The sequence below is a fragment of the Mirounga angustirostris genome, unplaced genomic scaffold (genome assembly GCF_029215605.1).
Source record: "Mirounga angustirostris isolate CCGP_5_RB_7025 unplaced genomic scaffold, mMirAng1.0.hap1 SCAF_12, whole genome shotgun sequence".
NCBI classification, from domain to species: Eukaryota; Metazoa; Chordata; class Mammalia; order Carnivora; family Phocidae; genus Mirounga; species Mirounga angustirostris.
In genome coordinates, this window is record NW_026991720.1 from 45508848 (window position 1) to 45531062 (window position 22215).

At 40.5% G+C, this 22215-nt stretch overlaps 1 protein-coding gene across 2 annotated transcripts; it reads left to right on the plus strand.

The window, feature by feature from the left end:
- Positions 1 to 430: 430 nt before the first annotated feature.
- Positions 431 to 8728, plus strand: GGCT (gamma-glutamylcyclotransferase). 2 transcript variants are annotated; one of them, XR_010406446.1, is made up of 4 exons: positions 431 to 727; positions 4776 to 4833; positions 5987 to 6122; positions 8177 to 8728. XR_010406446.1 is itself a non-coding variant. In XM_045864482.3 (4 exons), the coding sequence occupies exons 1-4, from the start codon at positions 587 to 589 to the stop codon at positions 8318 to 8320; spliced, it is 567 nt and encodes a 188-aa protein (XP_045720438.1). In that variant the 5' UTR covers positions 442 to 586; the 3' UTR covers positions 8321 to 8728. The 2 variants fall into 2 exon arrangements, 1 of the variants encoding a protein (XP_045720438.1); XM_045864482.3 differs by having other exon boundaries at positions 442 to 727; positions 4776 to 4921.
- Positions 8729 to 22215: the final 13487 nt, after the last annotated feature.

The window sequence follows — 22215 nt, forward strand, 5'->3', positions numbered from 1 at the left end:
GGTCTTCTCCACGTTAAGTGATCAGGGCTGGGGATGCGAGAACCAGCATGAGGGGGAAATTGACCCGTCGTGGCCGACTGCTTCGAACCGGGAGGGCAGGGCGGCGGGCGAGCTCCCTAAAGAGCACGAAACACCTGGAACCACGCAGGCACCACCTTAAGGAGAGAAAACCTGGTTAGGAACCACGCGGAGCAACCCCCAAACCGAACCCACCGGACCTGACCCGCCTCCGCGTAGCGCCCGCCCACCCACCAATCGTACGGAGCCTGGAGCATCGGGGCGGGACAACAGAGGAGTATGTCCAATGAGGAATCGGCTCGCGGTCGCCTCAGGGCTGAGCATTTCAGGGTCCTAACTGGAGAGCGAAGAGGGGGTGGCGGGCTTGGCCAATCATAGGGGGAGACTCAACATTTGGGCGCGCAGCCAGTCAGACGAGCGGTCGCGTCCGATTCGCCCGGCCCACGCTTCCCGCCTTTCCGCTAACTCCGGAGGCCCCGGCTCGTTAGCCACCGGACTTGGGACGCCCGCAGTCCTCTTCTCACAGTCCTGTCGCCGACCCCGGGGCCGCGCGGGTGTCTGGTGGAACATGGCGAATTCGGGCTGTGAGGACGTCCGGGGCCAGGAGGGGGAGAGTTTTCTGTACTTCGCCTACGGTAGCAATCTGCTGACCGAGCGGATCCACCTCCGAAACCGGTCGGCCGCGTTCTGCTGCGTGGCCCGCCTGCAGGTCAGTGCTGCCGGCGCGCGGCCCCTGCAGTGCCGTGCCCACCCTGCGGACGAGAGGGCAGGATTTCGAGAAGTCGCTTTCTCGGGGCCGGGAATGCAGCTCTTGCTGATAAGAGCACGTCGGGGCTGTCTTCACCGTCTGGCTTGTGCCCTCCTGGGCGAGCCCGCCTCGCCCCCACGGCGCTGTGCCCGCCTGGCAGCTGTGCGCCCCCGGGCCGCCCTGAGCCCCCCTGCTGACTTTCCCCGGGAGGCTCCTTCTGCCCAGACCTGGCCGCCTCGGTCTTGCCCACCGACTTAGGGGAGCGCTCACAGCATCCATTCGCTCCGTGCCTCCCAGACGCCTTCTCTGCCCCAAGTCAGGGAACGCGTGGCGTTCTCTTCCCTGCCACACACCTTCGCTGCAGGGCTTGTCAGCTGGTATTGTAAAACTCCGTTCACCTGTCCCGCTCCCGATGGGAGAGGTCCTGAAAGCTGGCACCGTGTCGTAGTCATAGTAAGGGCCGTGCTCAGTTCAGCCAGGTGGCTGGGTGAACCATAACACACGTTGGTAAAAGTCATTGCTCTTCAGGGGCGCCTGGCTGGCTCAGTCGGAGGAGCATGTGACTCTTGGTCTCAGGGTCTGAGTTCGAGCCCCACGTTGGGCGTAGAGATTACTTAAATAAATAAAAACTTAAAAATAATTGCTCTTCAGTACAATCCGTTCATTCCTTTGGTAGATTTTTTTCCCTGCAGATACAAAAGTGATAAAGTGGGCTGCCTTGAGGACCCGTCCATGTCTATAGGAGGGACACACCAAAAAATTATGTACGAAACCTTTTGACATTGTCGAATTAGACAAACATGGTCTCTGCTGTCCTTGTCAGGTTCTTAGTGGCAAGCAACAGAAAGTGGCTGATTTAAGCAGAAAAAGAATGTGTTGAAAGGCTGTTGGAGGCCTCACAGAATGACCAGGAAGGTAGGACCACAGAGCTGACAAAACAGGGAGGCATAGGGGCGCCTGTGTGAGTCGGTGGGTGGAGCATGGGGTTCTTGATCTCAGGGTTGTGATTTCAACCCCACTTTGGATGTGGAGCCTACTTTAAAAACAAAACAAAAAACAGGCAGGCATAGAGGGAGGTACAGCAACCACAACAGCCCCGGAGGCCACTGGCGCGCCTCTGCTGAACTTCGTAAACATGGACACTAAGTTGTGCCTCACTGACCCTGTCTGCTTCGGACCTTGCCTGCTACTGTCACTCCTGCAGTTCCTGAAACCTAGATGAGGCCACCACCTCCGGGATGTAGTTTCTGCTGTCCTTGGGCACTAGCACTAGCTTCTAATTCAAAGTCGCAGGTGGGTGTCCTGATTGGCTAACCCATGGCCACATGCCCATGCCCTGACTGCAAGCAAAGCTGCGAGAACCAACTGCTGGCATTTGAAGCCTCAGAAATGGGAGTTGGGCTCTAACACTTTCTACCCCCCAGACTCCTAAGGTAGGGAACTGCCCAAATGTGGAAAAGAAGTTCAGATGCTTATAGTTGGGACAAGTGGAAGAGTTATCAAACAAGTGATTATTCAGTTACACATATGGTGAGTTTAAAAAGGAGACATGTACCTTCCTCTCAGTTTTGCTGTGAACCTAAAACTGCTCTAAAAAAAAGTGAAGGCTTTAAAAAAGAGAGAGAGCGAGATCTACAAGGTGCTATGTGAGTGTATGACTTGGAGGTCCTGACCTAAGAGCTTAGTAAAGCTTTTCCTGAAAATATGACTTTTAAGCTGAGACCTGAATGATTGGGCAGGGGGAGACAAAGAAAAGAGAAGGAACAGCATGTACAAATGACCTCAGGAAAGAAGCTGGATCATCCAGCTGCTGTGGCTGGAGTTTAGTGTGTGAGGAGGATATTGCTTGACAACCAGAGAGGTAGAAGGACCACATGTTACAGGATCACAGAGGCCAAAGAGGACTTTGGTCTTTATCTTGAGAGCAATGAAAAGATCCATTGCAGAATTTAAGCAAATGAAAGATTAGATTTACAACTTTGAAAGCTCATTCTGGTTGCTATGGAAAATAGATTGGAAGGAGAGACAACAGTTGATGTGGGGAGCCCAGTTAGAAAGCTTTTGTAGCAATCCATGCTAAAGATAATGGCACCTTGAACTCAAGTGGTAGCAGTGGTGGGTAGATGGGTTGGGGAGATACTTAGGGGATAACAATGTTAGGCCTTGGTGATTGATTGTGAAGGGAGGAAGAGATAACAGGGGTGACTAAGATTTTTGGTGCAATAGGGTGGATGATGGTGATATTTGTAAAGAGGAGAATCCGTTTTGGAGGGAAAGTCAAGCTCAGCTTAAATATACTGAGTTTGAGATGTTTGTTACACATCCAAGTGAGCAGAAAAATATTAGTGAGCATTTATTAAGTACTCACTGTGTGGTAGACCCTGTTCTAAGCATTTTTGAAGTTTAGAAGAGAGATCTGGGTTGGATTAAAAGATGATTGGAATATCGGATGGTATTTGAAGTTATCGGAAGGGATAGATTGTCTTGAGCAAATTGCTGATGAACAAGAAAAGGGGCCTAAACTGAGCCCTTAGCAACTCTACCATTTGAAGACCAGGTATGGAAGAGGAGTTAGCAAAGGGAATTGAGATCAGGGAACAGTCTGAAAGTCAGGAAGGAGGCAGATCAAGACAGGCTGGTTAACTCTGTCGGAAGCAGCTGAAAAGTGGAGCAAGAGGAGGAATGAAAATTGTCCATTGGATTCAGCAGTAAACAACCAGTACCTAATGTGGTTGTGACTTTTTATCAGCTCTCCTGATGTCCTGCCAGGGCTGCTTGGCCCTAAAACATCCAGTATACCAATTGAAGATACTGGGCACTCAAACCAACCTTTTTCCTGAAATGTCTAACATTTTTAAGAAAATAAAGGTGACAGAGATAAAATATAAACCTTAAATTTAGTATCTAGTCCAACCTTTTTTTATTATTAAGGAAACTAAGCTCTGGAAAGATGGATAGAAATTTTCTACACCAAATGGCCAAGTAAGGGTTTGTAATCTTCCCCAGGATTTTCTCCTCTGATTACCCATCTCTATAGGGAAGAAGCTAAACTAGAAACCTGGCAGGACGCCTGGGTGGCTCAGTCAGTTAAGCGTCTGCCTTCGGCTCAGGTCATGATTCCAGGGCGCTGGGATTGAGTCCCACATCGGGCTCCCTGCTTGGCGGGGAGCCTGCTTCTCCCTCTGCCTGCCGCTCCCCTTGCTTGTGTTTTCTATCTCTCTGTGTGTCAAATAAATAAATAAAATCTTTAAAAAATAAAAATAAAAATGAACTAGAAACCTGGCTCCATTACTTATTAGTTGTGAGACCTTGGGCAAGTTGCTTAATCTTTATAAGCCAGTTTTTCTTGTTGTTAAATGGGTATAATAAAGTTGTTGGCAGGATAAAAATGAGTCCACATAAAGCTCATAATGCAGTTATAGAACCTAGTAATGTACTAGTGTTAGCTGCTCTTAATGTTTATTATAGATATAATAGTACAATTCATGAATGCTAGATTAATGTTAGGAAGTATACAAATCACCCTCAAATGCTGGCTCCTTGAGGACAAACATGGTGATACATGCTAGTAGGATACTCTCTATGTACATAAAAGTAGGTTATAACCCCTATGTAGCTACCCAGCTTCAACAATTATGTATACTATGGTTGCCTCTAAGTTAAAATCTACGTGTATGTAGGTAGACTGGGAAGTAATTTTTAAAAATGAAAATAGTTACATTAAGGCATTGGGATTATGGGGTTTTTTTTTAACCAATTTATGGCAAAATATATATACATATGTATATTCAGTATACATTTCATTTTTAAAGAAAAATATGAAAAAATAGAGTCCTTGAGATCCGGGTCCTTGTTTATCTTTGTATTTTTTACAGCTTCTTATGCAGAGAAAGAACTCAAAGTTTATGTTTTAATTGCATGGAGTTCAAGGTAAATTTTTTTTTTATATTGAAGAGGGAAATTTTGGTTCAAGTGGATATTGATCAAATCATTTTGGCTTCCTTTGTAGGATTATAAGCTTGACTTTGGCAATTCCCAAGGCAAAACAAGTGAAACTTGGCATGGAGGTATAGCCACCATTTTTCAAAGTCCTGGCGATGAAGTATGGGGAGTAGTATGGAAAATGAACAAAAGCAATTTGAGTTCTCTGGATAAGTAGGTGGCTTCTAATTATAAGTTAAATAATAACTAATTCAGAAAGTGGATCATATGCAAAGATGTGTATATATATATGTTGGTTTTTCAAAACCATATACTACATTCTTTACACTGTAGAGTTAACATAAAAAGTATAATGTGCATATCCTAAAAAGCCTAGGGGTGCCTGACTGGCTCAGTCTGTAGAGCATGCAACTCTTGATCTCAGGGTTGTGAGTTCAAGCCCCACATTGGGCATAGAGCCTACATTAAAAAAAAAAAAAAAAAAAAAGCCTAGAAGGGTCACTTATTCCAGTTGAGATTTGGGGGATATTTATAATCTCTTCTGTAAAAAAATGGAAGTCTTTATTTTTGTTCTGTTTATCTTTTATTTAAAAAAATCTCTTTGTAGTTTCATATTGTGAAAAGGCATGAAGATGTTTGTAATTGTTGCATCTTTTTATTGGTTTCAAAAGCAGTTCAGTTTTTACTAGAGTCAGTTTTTAAAAAATAATTCTTTAAGGTGGCAGTTGAATCAATAAAAAAGTAATAATTTGTAAAAACTTTGACAACATACTAGAAATGTTTTGATACTGTTTATAACTAGAACTCTCCGGTTGTGTGGTAGAGCATGTATACAAAGAAAGTTGGCAGAAAAGAGTAGGAGTTGAAAAGAACGCATTATCTGATATGCATGATACTTTATGTCACTGGTGAATAGGAGTGAGCCATTCTCTCTACTTTTCTCTGGGTGGATATTCTCTTGTTGTCAGAACACATAGTCATTTTTTGTAGCCTAGAGAGCAGTGTTGAGGGGTATAAAGATTGAAATAACTATATTCAAGCATGGGTTTATATAGGATAAATATAGAGATCTGTTAGAAGTATACTAAGTAATGCTAAATCTGAGGCTTTCCAAATGAAATGCTAGGTTTACTTTTGATGTGGTAGTATTTATAATATGTTCTACCATATCCCAAAATACAAAGGGAGCAAGTACATCCATATATAGTTAAATTTTTAATCCAGTAAACTAACTTGGCTAAATCATATATGGTTAAAATTTGGCTGTTCTGGTTTCAGGCAAGAAGGGGTTAAAAGTGGAACATATGTCCCAATAGAAGTTAATGTTTATACTCAAGAAGGAAAAGAAATAACCTGTCGAAGTTATCAGATGAAAAATTATGAGAGTGCTCTGCCATCCCTCCAGTATAAAAAGGTAAGCTACTTACAAAGACTGTTCGCAATTCCTTTTTAATTTTCACTGAGCTAAACTAAAAAATATCTTGTTTTAAAAAGGCTATGTGTGCATTAAATTCTACACAAACACTTTTTTTTTGCCTGCCCTACCCCTATGAACACTTCATTTTAATAAAAATGTTTTTAATACAAAAATGATAGTTATTTACCTAACATGCAAATTGAAAAATATTCAGATTTATTTGTAAAAATAGAACTATGTTCCTAAAACAGATTTATTAAAAAAGACTGTGGAAATCTATATGAGCCATAATTCTAGATACATGTTTTCTTTCCTAAAGTAGAAAATAACACATATGCATGTATTTTTAGTGGATTTATTCTATGCATAGGCTTTTGTAATCATTTTTTCTCCACAAAACAGTATTTCATAACACCAAGATTCATTTTTATGGGGAAAAAACACATTTCCTATTGCTGAAATGTTTTCCATCCGTAGATGGAGGGGAAAAAAGTCGCACTCTTTCTTTCTTTTTTTTTTTAAGATTTTATTTATTTGACAGAGAGAGCGAGACAGCGAGAGAGGGAACACAAGCAGGGGGAGTGGGAGAGGGAGAAGCAGGCTTCCCGCTGAGCAGGGAACCCGATGTGGGGCTCGATCCCAGGACCCTGGGATCATGACCTGAGCCGAAGGCAGATGCTTAATGACTGAGCCACCCAGGTGCCCCAAGTCACACTCTTTCAAAATCAGAGAAACTACTCCCACAAGCATAGGAAAAGAATGTGGGATAGAAACCCCAACATCCCTTTTTAGAAACCCAAACTTAGGTACTATTGGAAGGCCCAATCAGGACATAGCACGTGGAGTGGATGACCCAGTTCCTGGGCCTAATCTGGAATTTTCTAGTATGGAACCTAGAGGAATTAGCCTGGTATGGATCTGGGAAGTACCACTGAACATAGTTACCATCTATTAGCTCATTTCATATCAGAGGTAGAGTAGACTCCCAGATTAACCTAAAACTGCTCCCTATAAACTTTACATTTTTTTTAAAGAATGGTGTTTTTTCTTAATAGATCATGCCAGTTCTATACAATAAGTTTTTGTCTTAATATAAAAATATTTTAAATTAGAATGACTAGAATCAAAAACACAAGAAATAACAAATGTTAGCAAGGATGTGGAGAGAAAGGAACCCTGATGCGATGCTGGTGGGAATGCAAGCTGGTCCAGCCACTGTGGAAAACAGTATGGAGGATCCTCAAAAAATTAAAGATAGAATTACCATATGATCCAGTAATTCCACTACTGGCTATTTACCCAAAGAAAATGAAAACATTCATTTGAAAAAATATATGCACCCCTATTTTACTGTAGCATTATTTACAATAGTCAAGATATGGAAGCAACCCAAGTGTCCATCCATAGTTATGGCTAAATAAGACATGGCGTGTGTGTGTGTACATATACACATACATACAATGGAATATTATTCAGCCATAAAAAAGAATGAGATCTTGCTATTTACAGCAACACGGATGGACCTAGAAGGTATCATGGTAAGTGAAATAAGTTAGACAGAAAGACAAATACCATATGATTTCATTCATACGTGGAATCTATGAACAAACAAATGAATAGACAAAAAAACACCCAGACTCTTTATCTACAGAGAACAAACTGGTGGCTGCCAGAGGGGAGGTGGGTGGGGGATGGGTGAAATAGGTGAAGGGGATTAGGAGCACACTTACCATGATGAGCACTGAGTGATATAAAGAATTGTTAAATCATTATACTGTACACCTGAAACTAATATAACACTGTATATTAATTATACTTTAGTGTTTAAAAATATTTTAAACCATATTATTGAGTGAAATTGATCCTCCATGAGAATGTATCATGTGGCCTCGAAAACTCCCTGCACATTCATGCTCACTATAAGAGGAATGATTCTATTTTGTTCTATAACTGTTTATTCTAGAGTTATCTAGAAGTTATCATAAAGCTGTGGTATATTAAATTGTGTTCCTAATTAAAAGGTGCTTTTGGTTTCTTTTAACCATTTCTAGGTCATTTGCCTAGGTGCAAAAGAAAATGATTTGCCACTGGAGTATCAAAAGAAGTTAAATGCAGTAGAACCAAATGACTACCAAGGAGAAGTCTCAGAAGAAATTGAAGACATTATCAAAAAGGGAGAAACAAAAGTTCATTAGAACATAATAGATATTTTAGATAGAAATCTAAATTATAATAGAAAATACAGATATTTTCTGTATGTGCTAATATATTTTTAACATTTGGAAAAGAGATCTGAGGTATCTGTATGTTTAATATATTTTCAACAGTGCTCTGAAGGGATATCTTACTTAGGTAATTCCTTGTTTTCAGACTCGAAAAAGAAACTAGGTTAGAAATTAGATAATTGAGGGGCGCCTGGGTGGCTCAGTCAGTTAAGCGTCTGCCTTCGGCTCAGGTCATGATCCCAGGGTCCTGGGATGGAGCCCTGCGTCAGGCTCTCTGCTCAGCGGGGATTCTGCTTCTCCCTCTGCCTGCTGCTCCACCTGCTTGTGCTCTCTCTCTCTCTGTGTCAAATAAATAAATAAAACCTTTAAAAAAAATTAGATCATTGAAAAGGAGGCCATGATGCACTGGAATGCATGACAAATGGATGTGGGTACTCCTTCCATGAACACTTAAAGTTATTTTCTGGAGTTGAGTGTATTCTTGCTCTGTGACAGAGGAGAGATTTGCAACTTAACGATCGTGCTGGTGAATCACTCTGCTCTGGGATTTTTTTTAATCAGCTTAATAAGAGCAAGCAAACTGCAGAGACAGTTGATATATATTTTTTTTTTAATTTAAAAATGGCATACTATTCTTAGAGAAATAAATGTATTTGTGGTTTAACCTGTCTTCCCTACTGAAGTACTATTTCACTTTGTTAGAGACTCATATCCTCACCCATACTGGGTCTGATGTTGGCTGTACACAGTCCATACTAGAGGATTATTGCACAGACTCTGGAACCGGACAGCCTCGGATCAGTTGTCAGTTCTACCACATTCTAGCTGGGAGACTTTGGGTTATCTGACTCTTTGCCTCAGTTTGCTCCTCTATAGAGTGAGAGCAGTTGAAACACCTATGTCCTAGGATTATTTTGAGGAGTAAGTATATGTAATAAGCTTAGAACCGAGCCTGGCACGTAATAAGTATTAGAAATCACTAATGTTCTTATTGAAGAATAAGTTTATACAGAGCCATCCTTGGAACAGGATTTTAAAGTAGAAGAGTTAAGATTATGAGGGGAAAACGTTTTTTGAAAGCTCCAGTTTGACTCTTGGCTTCTTAAATTTATTTACTGAACAAATGGAAGAAAGAAGAGTCATGAATAAAACAGCACTGGTTATCAAAAAACCAGGTCTCTGGAATGCAGTGAGCTAGACTTTTGAAACAGGTTATTGGAATGAAATGAGCTAGCTGCAGGAACATAAAGATTTGGTTCTCTTGGGAAAAATAACCAAAGAACTTTTCAGCTACAGCTGATGAAGTGGGACTGAACCATAGACTTCAGGTTAGATCATGTTTTATAGCTGTTACACCTCTAATATTCTAGTTTCCTCCAGTTCGTAACTCCTCCCAAGAAGACCAAGTTTGTCAGTACCTAGAACTCAGTTATGGTAATATAGTGAGCAAGGCTGAGCTTTGTTGTAAAAATAGAATATTATTGTAATCTATCTCACCCACCTAAAATGACAAATTTCATTAAGGAATTTAAAACATTAACAATAAAACCTTCATGTCTGGCCTGTTAATGAAAATCTGGTAATCATGAGGAATACTGTTTCTCCAGTCATTTTCAAGGTAGTAATACCAAATATCATATGTAAGGAATTTGCATTTCTACTAGTGATTTTGGCCCTCTAACCACAATACAACCAACTGGATAAACTATAACAAACAGTTTTATGAAGAGCATTTCTGAGCTTGCAAGAAAATAAGGGAAGTCTTCAAGATATACCAATCCCTGTCCCACAAAAAGAAAAAGACACTTTCCAGCACTGGTAAACAAGTGACGCTGAGATCTTTGGGTACAAATGCCAATAATAGCCCTGGAATTTGACTGCTAACCCTTGAGCAATCCCGCTGCACGACAGGAAAACAACCTGAAAATTCTGTATGAAACTGGGACCCTTGAAGAGAACTAAAATGGTCTAATTTAGGTCCTCAGAATGTCCACCTGAAAATTTAAAAGATAATAAGGAAAATGATGCATCATAAGTGAGAACAGGAAAAACACCTAGATCCCCAAGGTTTTGAGATACTGAAATGATCAGTAACAGTATAAAATAAGCATATATGGAGACTGACTTCTGGAAGGATGGAGTAGACATACTCTTCCTTATTCCTTCTGTTAAGTACAACTAAAATCCCTGAACATTATATATAAAACGACTCTGAGAGGGAGAGAGAAACCAGACTAGACAGAGACAAGACACAACATGGTACTGAATTCCCTGGGTTTTCTCTTGCCTCCTACATCTCAGACTTGTACCTGAGGAAGCCAGCAATCTGAAAGCACCAATGAGAACAGACAAGGAAAACCTACTCTGTAGTAAAAGGACTAGGAAATGGACAATCTAGCAAGACAAAACTTTCAGAGAATAAGTGTTCTGCAGCCAAACAGCACAAAGAAAAATTATGGACCTCCCCCACACCTCTATACCCATGCCAGGAAAGGTCAAGAGGGGAGCCTAGACTTCCACCCTCACCAGGCTGTAGCAGGGCACCCTAACATTGTCCCCTACCACAACTACCGGTGCAGTGTCAGAAAAGGCTGAGTAGGGTGCCACCCAACAGTAATAGGCCGTCTCTCCCCCACTCCCCATAGAGTGGAGACCATGCGGGAACCTGGACTTAAACTGCCCATCGGGCATTACCAAGGTGCCTCCCTCTCTGCTGGGGTGGTGTCAGAGTCCAAGTGGTAGGTCAGGACTTTTATCACCACCCAGTGGTAAAAATGCCACCCTTCCCTGCTATATCAGTGAACACCATATAGTGGGCAGTGATAAGGCTTTCCTACTCCTAGGAGCTGGGGAATTACCAGTGGAGGCTTATTGGGGGCTTGGAACTTCCACCTCCACTCAGGTTCCTTGGGTGACAACAGTAGCTGAGTGGGAACCTGAACTTCTACCTCCATTTAGCAATATCAAGGCAATGACCCTTGCTGCCTTCTGCTGGAGTGGTTTCAGGTGAAGCTAGTTAAAGTAGATTTCAGTAAGATCCAGAGACTTATAATTTCAAGAACGTCCGGGTTTTAACTGAAAATCTCTTTAATTCCAAGATCCAGGAAGATCTCAAACTAAATGAGAAAAGATCATGAGTAGATGCCAAAACAATTAGATTATGTTAAAGGAAAGAAGAGGTGAACTGGAAGAAAGAACAATAGAAATTGTTCTATCTAGCAGAGAAAAAACAGACTAAAAAAAAACTAACAGCCTCAAGGACCTATGGGGCTATAATAGAATCTCAGAAGGAGAGAAGAAATAAAGAGAGAAAAAGAAAAAAAAAAAAAAAAGGAGAGGAGAAAGGGCAGGCTGAAAAAGTACCCAACGAAATAATGGCTTACATGTCCTAAATTTGGCAAAAGACGTAAACCTATAGATTCGAGAAGCTACATGAAGCCATGACAGTTGGCATGTGGTTTAACTTAACACACCTAACTCCCAGGTTTGTGGTGGAATTAGCAATAGTGTACATAAAATGCCCAGCACAGTGCCTGGTATACAGTTGTTGCCTAATTAGTAGTAGTGAACATTAGAAGGAGGAGGAGCTGAGTGAACCCCAAATAAGCCCAAAGAAGTCCACACCAGACACTTGATAGGCAAACTTGGAAAAACTAACAACAAAAGTTCTTGGGAGCAGTACATGAGAAATGACGCCTCACCTGCAGGAGAAACAATTCAAATGACACCAGATTTCTCATCAGAAACCATGAAAGCCAGAAGAAAGTGGCACATTTTTCAAGTGCTGAAACAAAACTGTCAAATCAGAATCCGGTGAAAATAGCCTGTCAGAATTAAGGGGAAAATCAAGACATTCTCAGATGAAGGAAAACTAGAAAAATTTGTTGCTAGCAGGAATGGCTTAGAAAAGGAATGGCTGAAGAAAGTTTTCTAGATGGAAAAGAAGAAATAAAAAAAGGAACTGGAACATCAGAAAGGAAAAAGTAACATGGTAAGCAAAAATATGGGTAAATATGATAGACTTTCCTTCCCTTGAGTTTCTGAAATAATGGTTGAAGCAAAAATTATGACATTGTGCTTCTAAATATATGTAGAAGTAATATTTAAAATAATTATTAAAGGACTGGTATGAATGATGACACCAGTAGACTGAAAAATTATATGGATATATTGAAATAGCTAAAGAAACAGCTTAAAAAGGTATACAAACAGATACGCTTAAAAAAAACTATAGAGAGGACTGGGTGGCTCAGTCGCTTACGTGTCCGACCCTTGATTTCAGCTCAGGTCATGATCTCAGTGTCCTGAGATTGAGCCTTGTGTCATGCCCCACGCTCAGCATGGAGTCTGCTTAAGACTCTCCCTCTGTCCCTCCCCACCTGAACATGCTCTCTCTCTCAAAATAAATAAATAAATCTTTAAAAAATTTTAAAAAAGAATATGATCCAACCTTATTCTGTCTATAAAAACTCACTTCAACTATAACAATATAAGCAGTTTGAAAATAAAGAGATAGAGAAATATATATGCTGCAAACATTAATTAAGGGAAAGAATGAGTGGCTATATTAATGTCAAATAAAGTAGATTTCAAAGCAGAGCAAAGTATCAGAGATGGAGGGGCATTTTGGAACCCTTACCAATTTATTTTATGAACCCTTATTTTGTAGTCCCGTGTCAGGCTCCCCGCTCAGCGGGGAGTCTGCTTCTCCCTCTCCCTCTGCCTGCTGCTCTGCCTACTTGTGCTCTCTCTGTCAAATAAATAAAATCTTAATAAATAAATAAATAAATAAACCTACAGACAATATCCCTCATGAATATAGATGTAAACATTATTAACTAAATAGTTGTAAATAGAATTCGGTACTACATAAAAAGAACTACACATCATGACCAAAGAGGGTTTATTCCAGAGATGCAAGGCTGGCTTGATACTTGAAAATCAAAGTAATCCACTGTATTAACAAGCAAAAAAGTAAAGTGACATGATCATATCAGTTGCAGAAAAAGCATTTGGCACAGTTCAACACCCATTCATGATAAAAAAAAAAAAAGTTCTCAAGACGCCTGGGTGGCTCAGTCAATTAAGCATCTGCCTCTTGGTTTTGGCTCAGGTCATAATCTCATGGGTTATGAGATGGAGCCCCCCCAATGGGGCTCTGTGCTCAGCGGGGAGTCTGCTTGGAGATTCTCTCCCTCTGCCCCTCCCCCCACTTGCACATGTGCATGCTCTCTCTCTCTCTCAAACAAATAAATCTTTAAAAAAATTCTCAGAAAAATAGGAACGGGGAACTTCAACAATATGATAAAGAACATCTGTAAAATACCTCCAGCCAACATTATACTTAATTGTAAAAGACTGAATGAATGCTTTCCCCCTAAAACCGGGAACGAGGCAAGGATATCTGCTCTCACCACTATTATTCGAGATGGTGCTAGAAGTTCTAGCCAGTGCAATAAGAAAAAAAAAAAAAAATGAAATGAAGGCATACAAATTTGAAAGGAACAAATGAAACAGTTCCTATCTACAGATGACATGAATTGTCCATGCAGAAAATTCCTGGGAATCTATAAAAAAAAGTATCACCTAGAACCAATAAGTGAGTTCAACAAGGTCACAGGATACAAGATAAACATACAAAAATCAATTGTATTTCTATACACTAAGATACATGGACACTGAAATTAAAAATGTAATAACCATTTGCAATTGCCTTTCATAAAACTAATATTTCTTTTTTTTTTTTAAGATTTTGTTTATTTATTTGACAGAGAAAGACACAGGGCGAGAGGGAACACAAGCAAGGGGGAGTGGGAGAGGGAGAAGCAGGCTTCCTGCTGAGCAGGGAGCCCGATGCAGGGCTCGATCCCAGGACCCTGAGATCATGACCTGAGCTGAAGGCAGACGCTTAACGACTGAGCCACCCAGGCGCCCCAAAACTAATATTTCTTATTGAGATGAAATTCGTGTAACATAAAATTAACCATTTTAAAGTAAACAATTTAAGAAGAACGCACGAGTGGGGGGAGGGGCAGAGGGAGAGGGAGAGAGAGAATCCTCAAGCAGACTCCCTGCTAAGTGTGGAGCCTGATGCAGGGCTCAATCCCAGGACCCTGAGATCATGTCCTGAGCTGAAATCAAGAGTCAGCCACTTAACCAACTGAGCCACCCAGGTACCTCAAAAATGCTGTTGATATTTTTATAGGGATTGCATTAAATGTGTATATTGCTTCGGGTAGTATAGACATTTTAACAATATTTGTTCTTCCAATCCCTGAGCATGGAATGTCTTTCCATTTTTTGGTGTCATCTTCAATTTCTTTCATCAGCGTTTTATAGTTTTCAGAGTACAGGTGTTTCATCTCTTTGGTTAGGTTTATTCTTAGGTATCTTACCATTTTTGGTGCAACTGTAAATGGGATTGTTTTCTTAATTTCACTTTCTGCTGCTTCCTTATCAGTGTATAGAAATGCAACAGATTTCTGTAGATTTATTTGTATCCTGCAACTACTGAATTCATTTATCAGTTCAAGTAGTTTTGTTGGTGGAGTCTATGGGGTTATATATATATAGTGTCATGTCACCTGTAAATAGTGAAATTTTACATCTTTCTCACCAATTTGATGCCTCTTATTTATTTTTCTTGTCTGACTTCTGTGGCTTGGACTTCCATTACTAAGTTGAATAAAAGTGGTGAGACTGGACATCCTTGTCTTGTTTTTGATCTCAGTTTTTTTACCATTGAGGGTGATGTTAGCTGTGGGATTTTAATATGTGGCCTTTATTATGTTGAGATTTTTTATTGTGAATGGATGTTATACTGTGTCAAATGCTTTTTCTGCATCTATTGAGTTGGATCATATGGTTTTTATCCCTTCTCTTGTTAATGTGATATATCACATTTATTGATTTGTGACTATGAACCAGCCTTATAGCCCTGGAATAAATCCCACTTGATCATGGCAAATGATTTTTTTTTAATGTATTGTTGGATTCAGTCTACTAATATTTTGTTGAGGATTTTTGCATCTATGCTCATTAGAGATATTGGCCTGTAGTTTTCTTTTTTTGTAGTATATTTATGTGGTTTGGGTAGCAGGGTGATGCTGGCCTTCTAGAATGAATTTGGAAGCTTTCCTTCCTCTTCTATTTTTTGGAACAGTTTGAGAAGAATTGGTATAAACTCTTATTTAAATATTTGGTAGAATTCACCTGTGAAGTCTCTGGTCCTGGACTTTTGTTTTTTGGGAGTTTTTTGATTACTAATTCAATTTCATTACTAATAATTGGTCTGTTCCAGTTTTCTATTTCCTCCTGATTCATTTTTGGAAGGTTATGTGTTTCTAGGAATTTATCCATTTCTTCTAGGTTGCCAATTTTTGTGGCACATAATTTTTATATATTCTCTTATAATCCTTTGTATTTCTATGGTGTTGGTTGGTATTTCTTCTCCTTTATCTCTGATTGTATTTGAGTCCTCTCTCTCTCTCTCTTTTTTTTTTTTTTTTTTGATGCATTTGGCTAAAGATTTATCAATTTTATTGATCTTTTAAAGAATCAGGCCCTGGGGCTCCTGGGTGGCTCAGTTGGTTAGGCATCCAACTCTTAGTTTTGGCTCAGGTCATGATCTCTGGGCCGTGAGATTGAGCCCTGCATTGTACTCCACGATCAGCACAGTCTGCTTGAGATCCTTTCCCTCCCCCTCCGCCACTCCCCACCCTCCCCACATCAGGCCTAGAGCTTACTCAAAACAAAAAACAAAAAGTGAAAAAACAGAGTCAGCTCCTGGTTTCATTGATCTATTCTATTCTTTTAGTCTCTATTTCATTAATTTCTGCTCTAATCTTTATTTTTCCCTTCATTCTAATGACTTCAGGCTTTGTTTATTCTTATTTTCTAGCTCCTTTAAGTGTAAGGTTAGGTTGTTTATTTGAGATTTTTCTTACTTCTTGAGGTAGGCCTGTATTGCTATAACCTTCCCTCTTAGCTTTTGCTGCATCCCAAAGATTTTGGACCATTGTGTTTTCATTTTCATTTGTCTCCATGATTTTTTGATTTTCTCTTTGTTTCTTGGTTGACCCATTCATTGTTTAGTAGCATGTTATTTAGTCTCCATGTATTTGTTTTCTTTCCAGATTTTTTACTGTGATAGATTTCTAGTTAAATTTCTAGTTAAATATGATTTCTATGCATGATGTGATTCCTATCTTTTTAAATTTATTGAGATTTGTTTTGTGGCCTAAAAAGTGATCTATTCTGGAGAATGTTCCATGTGCACTTGAAAAGAATGTGTATTCTGCTGTTTTCACATCTATTTGCATGACAAATGTTTCTCCATCCCTTCACTTTCAATCTTCATGTGTCTTTAAGTCTGAAGCGAGTCTCTTGTAGGCAGCATATAGATGGGCCTTGCTTTTTATCCATTCCATCACCCTATGTGCTTTGATTGGAGCATTTAGTCCATTTACATTCAAAATAATTATTGATGGGCATGTACTTGTTGCCATTTTGTTACTTGTTTTATGGTTGTTTTCATAGTTCTTCTCTGTTCCTTTCTTCTCTTGCTCTATTCCCTTGTGGTTTGATGGCCTTCTTTAGTGATGTGTTTGGATTCCTTTCTCTATTTTTTGTGTATCTTTTACAGGTTTTTGATTTGTGGTTACCATTATGATATATATAACATCTTATGTATATAGCAATCTATGTTAAATTGATGGTCACTTAAGTTTGAACCTATTCTAAAAGCATTAAATTTTTACTCCCATCACCCACATTTTATGTATGTGATATCATACTTTATATCCTTTTATTTTGTGAATCCCTTGACTAATTTTCATAGATATAATTGATTTTACTGCTTTTGTCCTTTTACCTCTGTACTGGTTTTATAAGTGATTAATCTACTACTTTATTATGTTTATAGTTGCCTCTGAAATTTTTCCCTTTCATAATTTTTTACTCCTGATTATGGCCTTTTCTTTCCACTCAAGGAATTCCATTTAGGGGCACCTGGCTGGCTCAGGAGAGCATGCAACTCTTGATCTTGGGGTAGTGAGTTCAAGCCCCATGTTGGGTGTAGACATTGCTTTTTAAAAATTAAAAAAAAAAAAAAGCATTCCATTTAATGTTTGTTGTAGTGCTGGTTTAGTGGTGATGAATTCCTTTAACTTTTGTTTTTCTTGGGAAACTTTTTATCTCTCCTTCTATTCTGAATGCTACTTGCTGGGTAGAGTATTCTTCATTGCAGGTTTTTTTCTTTCTACACTTTGAATATATCATTCCAATCCCTTGTGGCCTGCAAAGTTCCTGCAGAAAAATCAGCTGATAGCCTTATGGTGTTTCCTTTGTATGTAACTGTTTTCTTTTTTCTTGCTGTTTTTAAAAATCTCTCTTAATCACTACTTTTTTTCATTTTCATTATTACATGTCTTGGTGTGGACCTCCTGGGGTTGGTTTTTTTGGGAAAATTTTAGCTATCATTTCTTCAAATAAATTTTCTGTCCCCTTTACTTTCTCTTCTCCTGGGACCCCTACAATGTGAATGTTATTACATTTGATGATGTCCCTGAGTTCCCTTAACCTAGTCTCACTTTTTATTATTCTTTTTTGCTTTGGCTGGTCAGCTTGATTATTTTCCATTACTCTGTCCTCCAGGCTGCTGATCCATTCTTCTGCCTCCTCTAATCTACTATTGATTCCCTCTAGTGTATTTTTAATTTCAGTTGTTGAGTTCTTCATCTCCTTTTTTATCTCTTCATTGAGGGTCTCATTGAGATCCTCCACTTTGTTCTCAAGGCCAGTAAGTATCTTTAAGACCATTACTTTGAATTCTTTTTTTTTTTTTAAGATTTTATTTATTTATTTGAGAGAGAGAGAATGAGAGAGAGCACATGAGAGGGGGGAGGGTCAGAGGGAGAAGCAGACTCCCTGCCGAGCAGGGAGCCCAATGCGGGACTCGATCCAGGGACTCCAGGATCATGACCTGAGCCGAAGGCAGTCGCTTAACCAACTGAGCCACCCAGGCGCCCCATTACTTTGAATTCTTAATCAGGCATATTGCTTATCTCCATTTCATTTAGCTCTTTTGCTGTGGTTTTGTCCTGTTCTTTCCTTTGGGACATATTCCTCTGTCTCTTCATTTATCTAACTCTCTGTTTTTGTTTCTACATATTAGGAAAGTCCGTTACATTTCCTGATCTTGAAAGTAGTGACCTTATGAAGAATGGTTCCTGTAGTACCCTACAGCACAATGTCCCCTCTTCACCAGAGCCAGGTGCTTCGGGGTGTCTCCTATGTGGCTTTCATGTGCTGAGCCCTGTTTTGCCTTCTGTGCAGTTGACTGCAATGGCTCACTTTGTCTGTTGTGGGCTAGGTTTGATCACTGTGCTGTTAAAGGGCCAGTCTGAGACTATGGTGGGCTTGTATTTGGGTGGTGTCAGCAGGTAGACCAGATGTCTGTCCTCAGCCCATTTGCTGGGGCTGCAGTGGCACCAACTGCAAGGTGCTCTTCTTGCCTCATCCCCCGGGAGGCTTTTGCTGGTGGGTGGGCCTGGCACCAGGCCAGATGCCTGCTGGGGCTGCAGATGCACTGATCAGCAGGGCACTCTCTCTGCACTGCCAGTTTAGGGTGGGGCTGCTGGGGCTGTGAGTATACTGCTGTGTTGTTATCGTCCCTTCTCCCTGGGGCAAGATTTACTTTGGAGTGCCAATGGTCTTGCAGGAGCTGCTTGCAGGATGAGATGTGGCAGGAGCTACTTTGGAAGCACTCCTACCTGGGCGGGGGGGGGGGGGGGGAGTAGGAGGGGCAGATCTGCAGGAGATTGTGGTATTAGCAAGTAGGTGGAGAGTGCTGGTGCTGTGTCCTGCAGGTGTCTGGCTATCTAGGCTGGGGAAGTAGAGGGGGAGAGAAAATGGCTCCTGCCAGCTCTTTTGTTCTTAGAGAGTGTCCTAAAGATCTCTGCCCGTCCAGCACGCGTCGCAGGATTAGTAAATCAACTACCTTCGTGCATACCCCAGGCGCTCTTCAAACTGCTGCTTCTATGCTGTGTCTCAGTGGGGTTCTTTGTTATACTGTCTCTTTAAGAGTGGGGACTCAGTTTCCTATCACCCTCCAGGCTGTTGATTTTTAAAGTATGTTGAGTTAAGCCCCACTGGTTATGAAAATTCATGAAGTTAAGCACCACTGGTTTTCAAAGCCAAATATTATGAGGACTCATCTTCCCAGTGCAGGTTGCCCATGTCTGGACTACCTGATGTAGAGTCTGCTTCTTTCCCTTCTCCGTGCTTGTGGTGTTCCTCCTGCTTGTAGTTAATCTCCCTAGGAGTTTGGTTCCCAACCCCATCTCTGCCCCTCCTACCCTTATTGATGTGGCCTCCTCTCTATGATTAACTATGGAATGTCTGTTCTGCCAGTCTTCAGGTCATTTTCTGGGTTGGTTGCACTGATGTGGCTGTTATCAAGGTGTGCCCATGGGACAAGGTGAGCTTAGGATCCCACTAATCCACTACCTTCCCAGAACTTCCCAGAACTTCTCTTTTCAATTATTTTGGGTTTATTCCTGGGAGTGGAATTGCTGGATCATATGGTAATTCTATGTTTAAACTTTTGAGAAACCACTAAACTATTTCCCACATTGACTGAACCATTTTACATTCCTACCTGCAATGTTTACAATTGCTTTTTTAAAAAATGTAATACTTAAATGTAAATCTTACAAAGCATATGTAAGCCTTGTATGCTGAAAAGTATAAAACACTGATGAAAAAAATTAAAGATCTACATAAATAGGCATACCATGTTTGTGGGTTGTAAGGCTCAAAACAGTAAAGATATCAATTCTCCCTGATACAGGTTTAAAACAATTCCTATAAAAATCCCAGCAAGGGGCGCCTGGGTGGTTCAGTCCATTAAGCGGCTGCCTTTGACTCAGGTCATGATCCCAGGGTCCTGGGATCGAGCCCCACTTCGGGCTCCTTGCTCAGCGGGGAGCCTACTTCTCCCTCTCCTGCTCTGCCTGCTTGTGTTCCCTCTCTGTGTCAAATAAATAAATAAAATCTTTTTTAAAAAATCCCAGGAGGATTATTTTTCCAAAATTTATGTTGAAAGTCAAAGGAATTAGAATAGGTAAAACAATTTAAAAAAAAATTTTTTTAAGATTTTTATTTATTTATTTATTTGGGGGCGGGGGAGGAGCAGAGGAAGAGGGACAAGTAGACTCCATTCTGAGCACAGAGCCTGATGTGGGGCTTGATCTCACAACCCTGAGATCATGACCTGAGCTGAAATCAAGAGTCGGATACTCAACTGACTGAGCCACCCAGGCACCCTAAGTAAAACAATTTTAAAAAAGAATAAGATGGGAAGAATCTTCCCAATTTTAAGACTGTATAGTATTGGCAAAGGGATAAACACATAGATCAGTGGAACAGAACAGAGAACCCGGAAATAGACCCACACAAAGTTGCAAAGGTAATTTAATGGACGACTGGAGGGAAAATAACCTTTAACAAATGGTCCTGGAGCAGCAACTGGACATCCACAGGCCAACAACAACAAGGAAAGAAAGGGAGAGAGAAAGAAAGAGAGGAAAAGGAAAAGAAAAAGAAAAAATTAACCTTAACTCAAGTCTCCTACAAAATTTAACTTGAAATGGATCGTGGGCTTAAATGTCTGACATAAAACCATAAAACTTTTAGGGAGAAAAAGAAAAATCTTTGAAATCTAGGGCTTGTCAAGGAGTTCTTAGACTTAATACAAAAAGCATGATTCATACAAGGAAAAATTGTTAACTGGACTTCATCAAAACTAAACCCTTTGGGGCGCCTGGGTGGCTCAGTTGGTTAAGCGACTCCTTTGGCTCAGGTCATGATCCTGGAGTCCCGGGATCGAGTCCCGCATCCGGCTCCCTGCTCGGCGGGGAGTCTGCTTCTCCCTCTGACCCTCCTCCCTCTCATGCTCTCTGTCTCTCATTCTCTCTCTCAAATAAATAAATAAAATCTTAAAAAAGAAAAAAACAAAAAAACCCCAAAAAACTAAACCCTTTGCTCTGTGAAGAATCCTATTAAGAGGATGAAAAGACAAGCTGGGAGTGGAAGAAAATATTTGCAAACCACATATCTGACAAAGGGCTGGTATCTAGAATATATAAAGAACTCTCAAAACAATAGTAAAAAAGCAAACAATCCTCTTTGAAAATGAACGAGAGATGTGAAGAGACATTTCACCCAAGAGGTGATAGCAGATGGCAAATAAAGCACATGGAAAGATGTCCAAATCATTAGCAAATTAAAACCACAATGATATATCACCATCATGACACACCTATCAGCATGGCTAAAACCACATCGTGACAGCATCAAATGCTGATAAGGATGCTATGAAACTGGGTCACTCATTCATTGCTGCTGGGAATGTAAAATGATACATCCACTCTGGAAAACCATTGGGCAGTTTCTTAGAAACTAAACATGTTGGGGTACCTGGATGGCTCAGTCATTTGAGCATTGGACTCTTGGTTTCGGGCTAGGTCATGATCTTGAGATGCAACCCTGCATGGGGGGGCGGGGGGGATCCTGTTCTCAGCAGGGAGTCAGCTTGAAGATTCTCTCCCTCTGCCCCTCCCCCTACTCTCTCTCTCTCTCTCTTTCTCAAATAAATAAATCTTAAAAGAAAAAAGAGAAACTAAATATGTGGGGCGCCTGGATGACTCAGTCAGTTGAATGTCTGACTTTTGGGGATTTTGTCCTTTTTTTTTTTTTTTAAAGATTTTATTTATTTGAAAGAGACAGAGAGAGCGTGAGCAGGGGGAGGTGGAGGAGCAGAGGGAGAATCAGACACTCTGCTGAGCAAGGAGCGTGACAAGGGG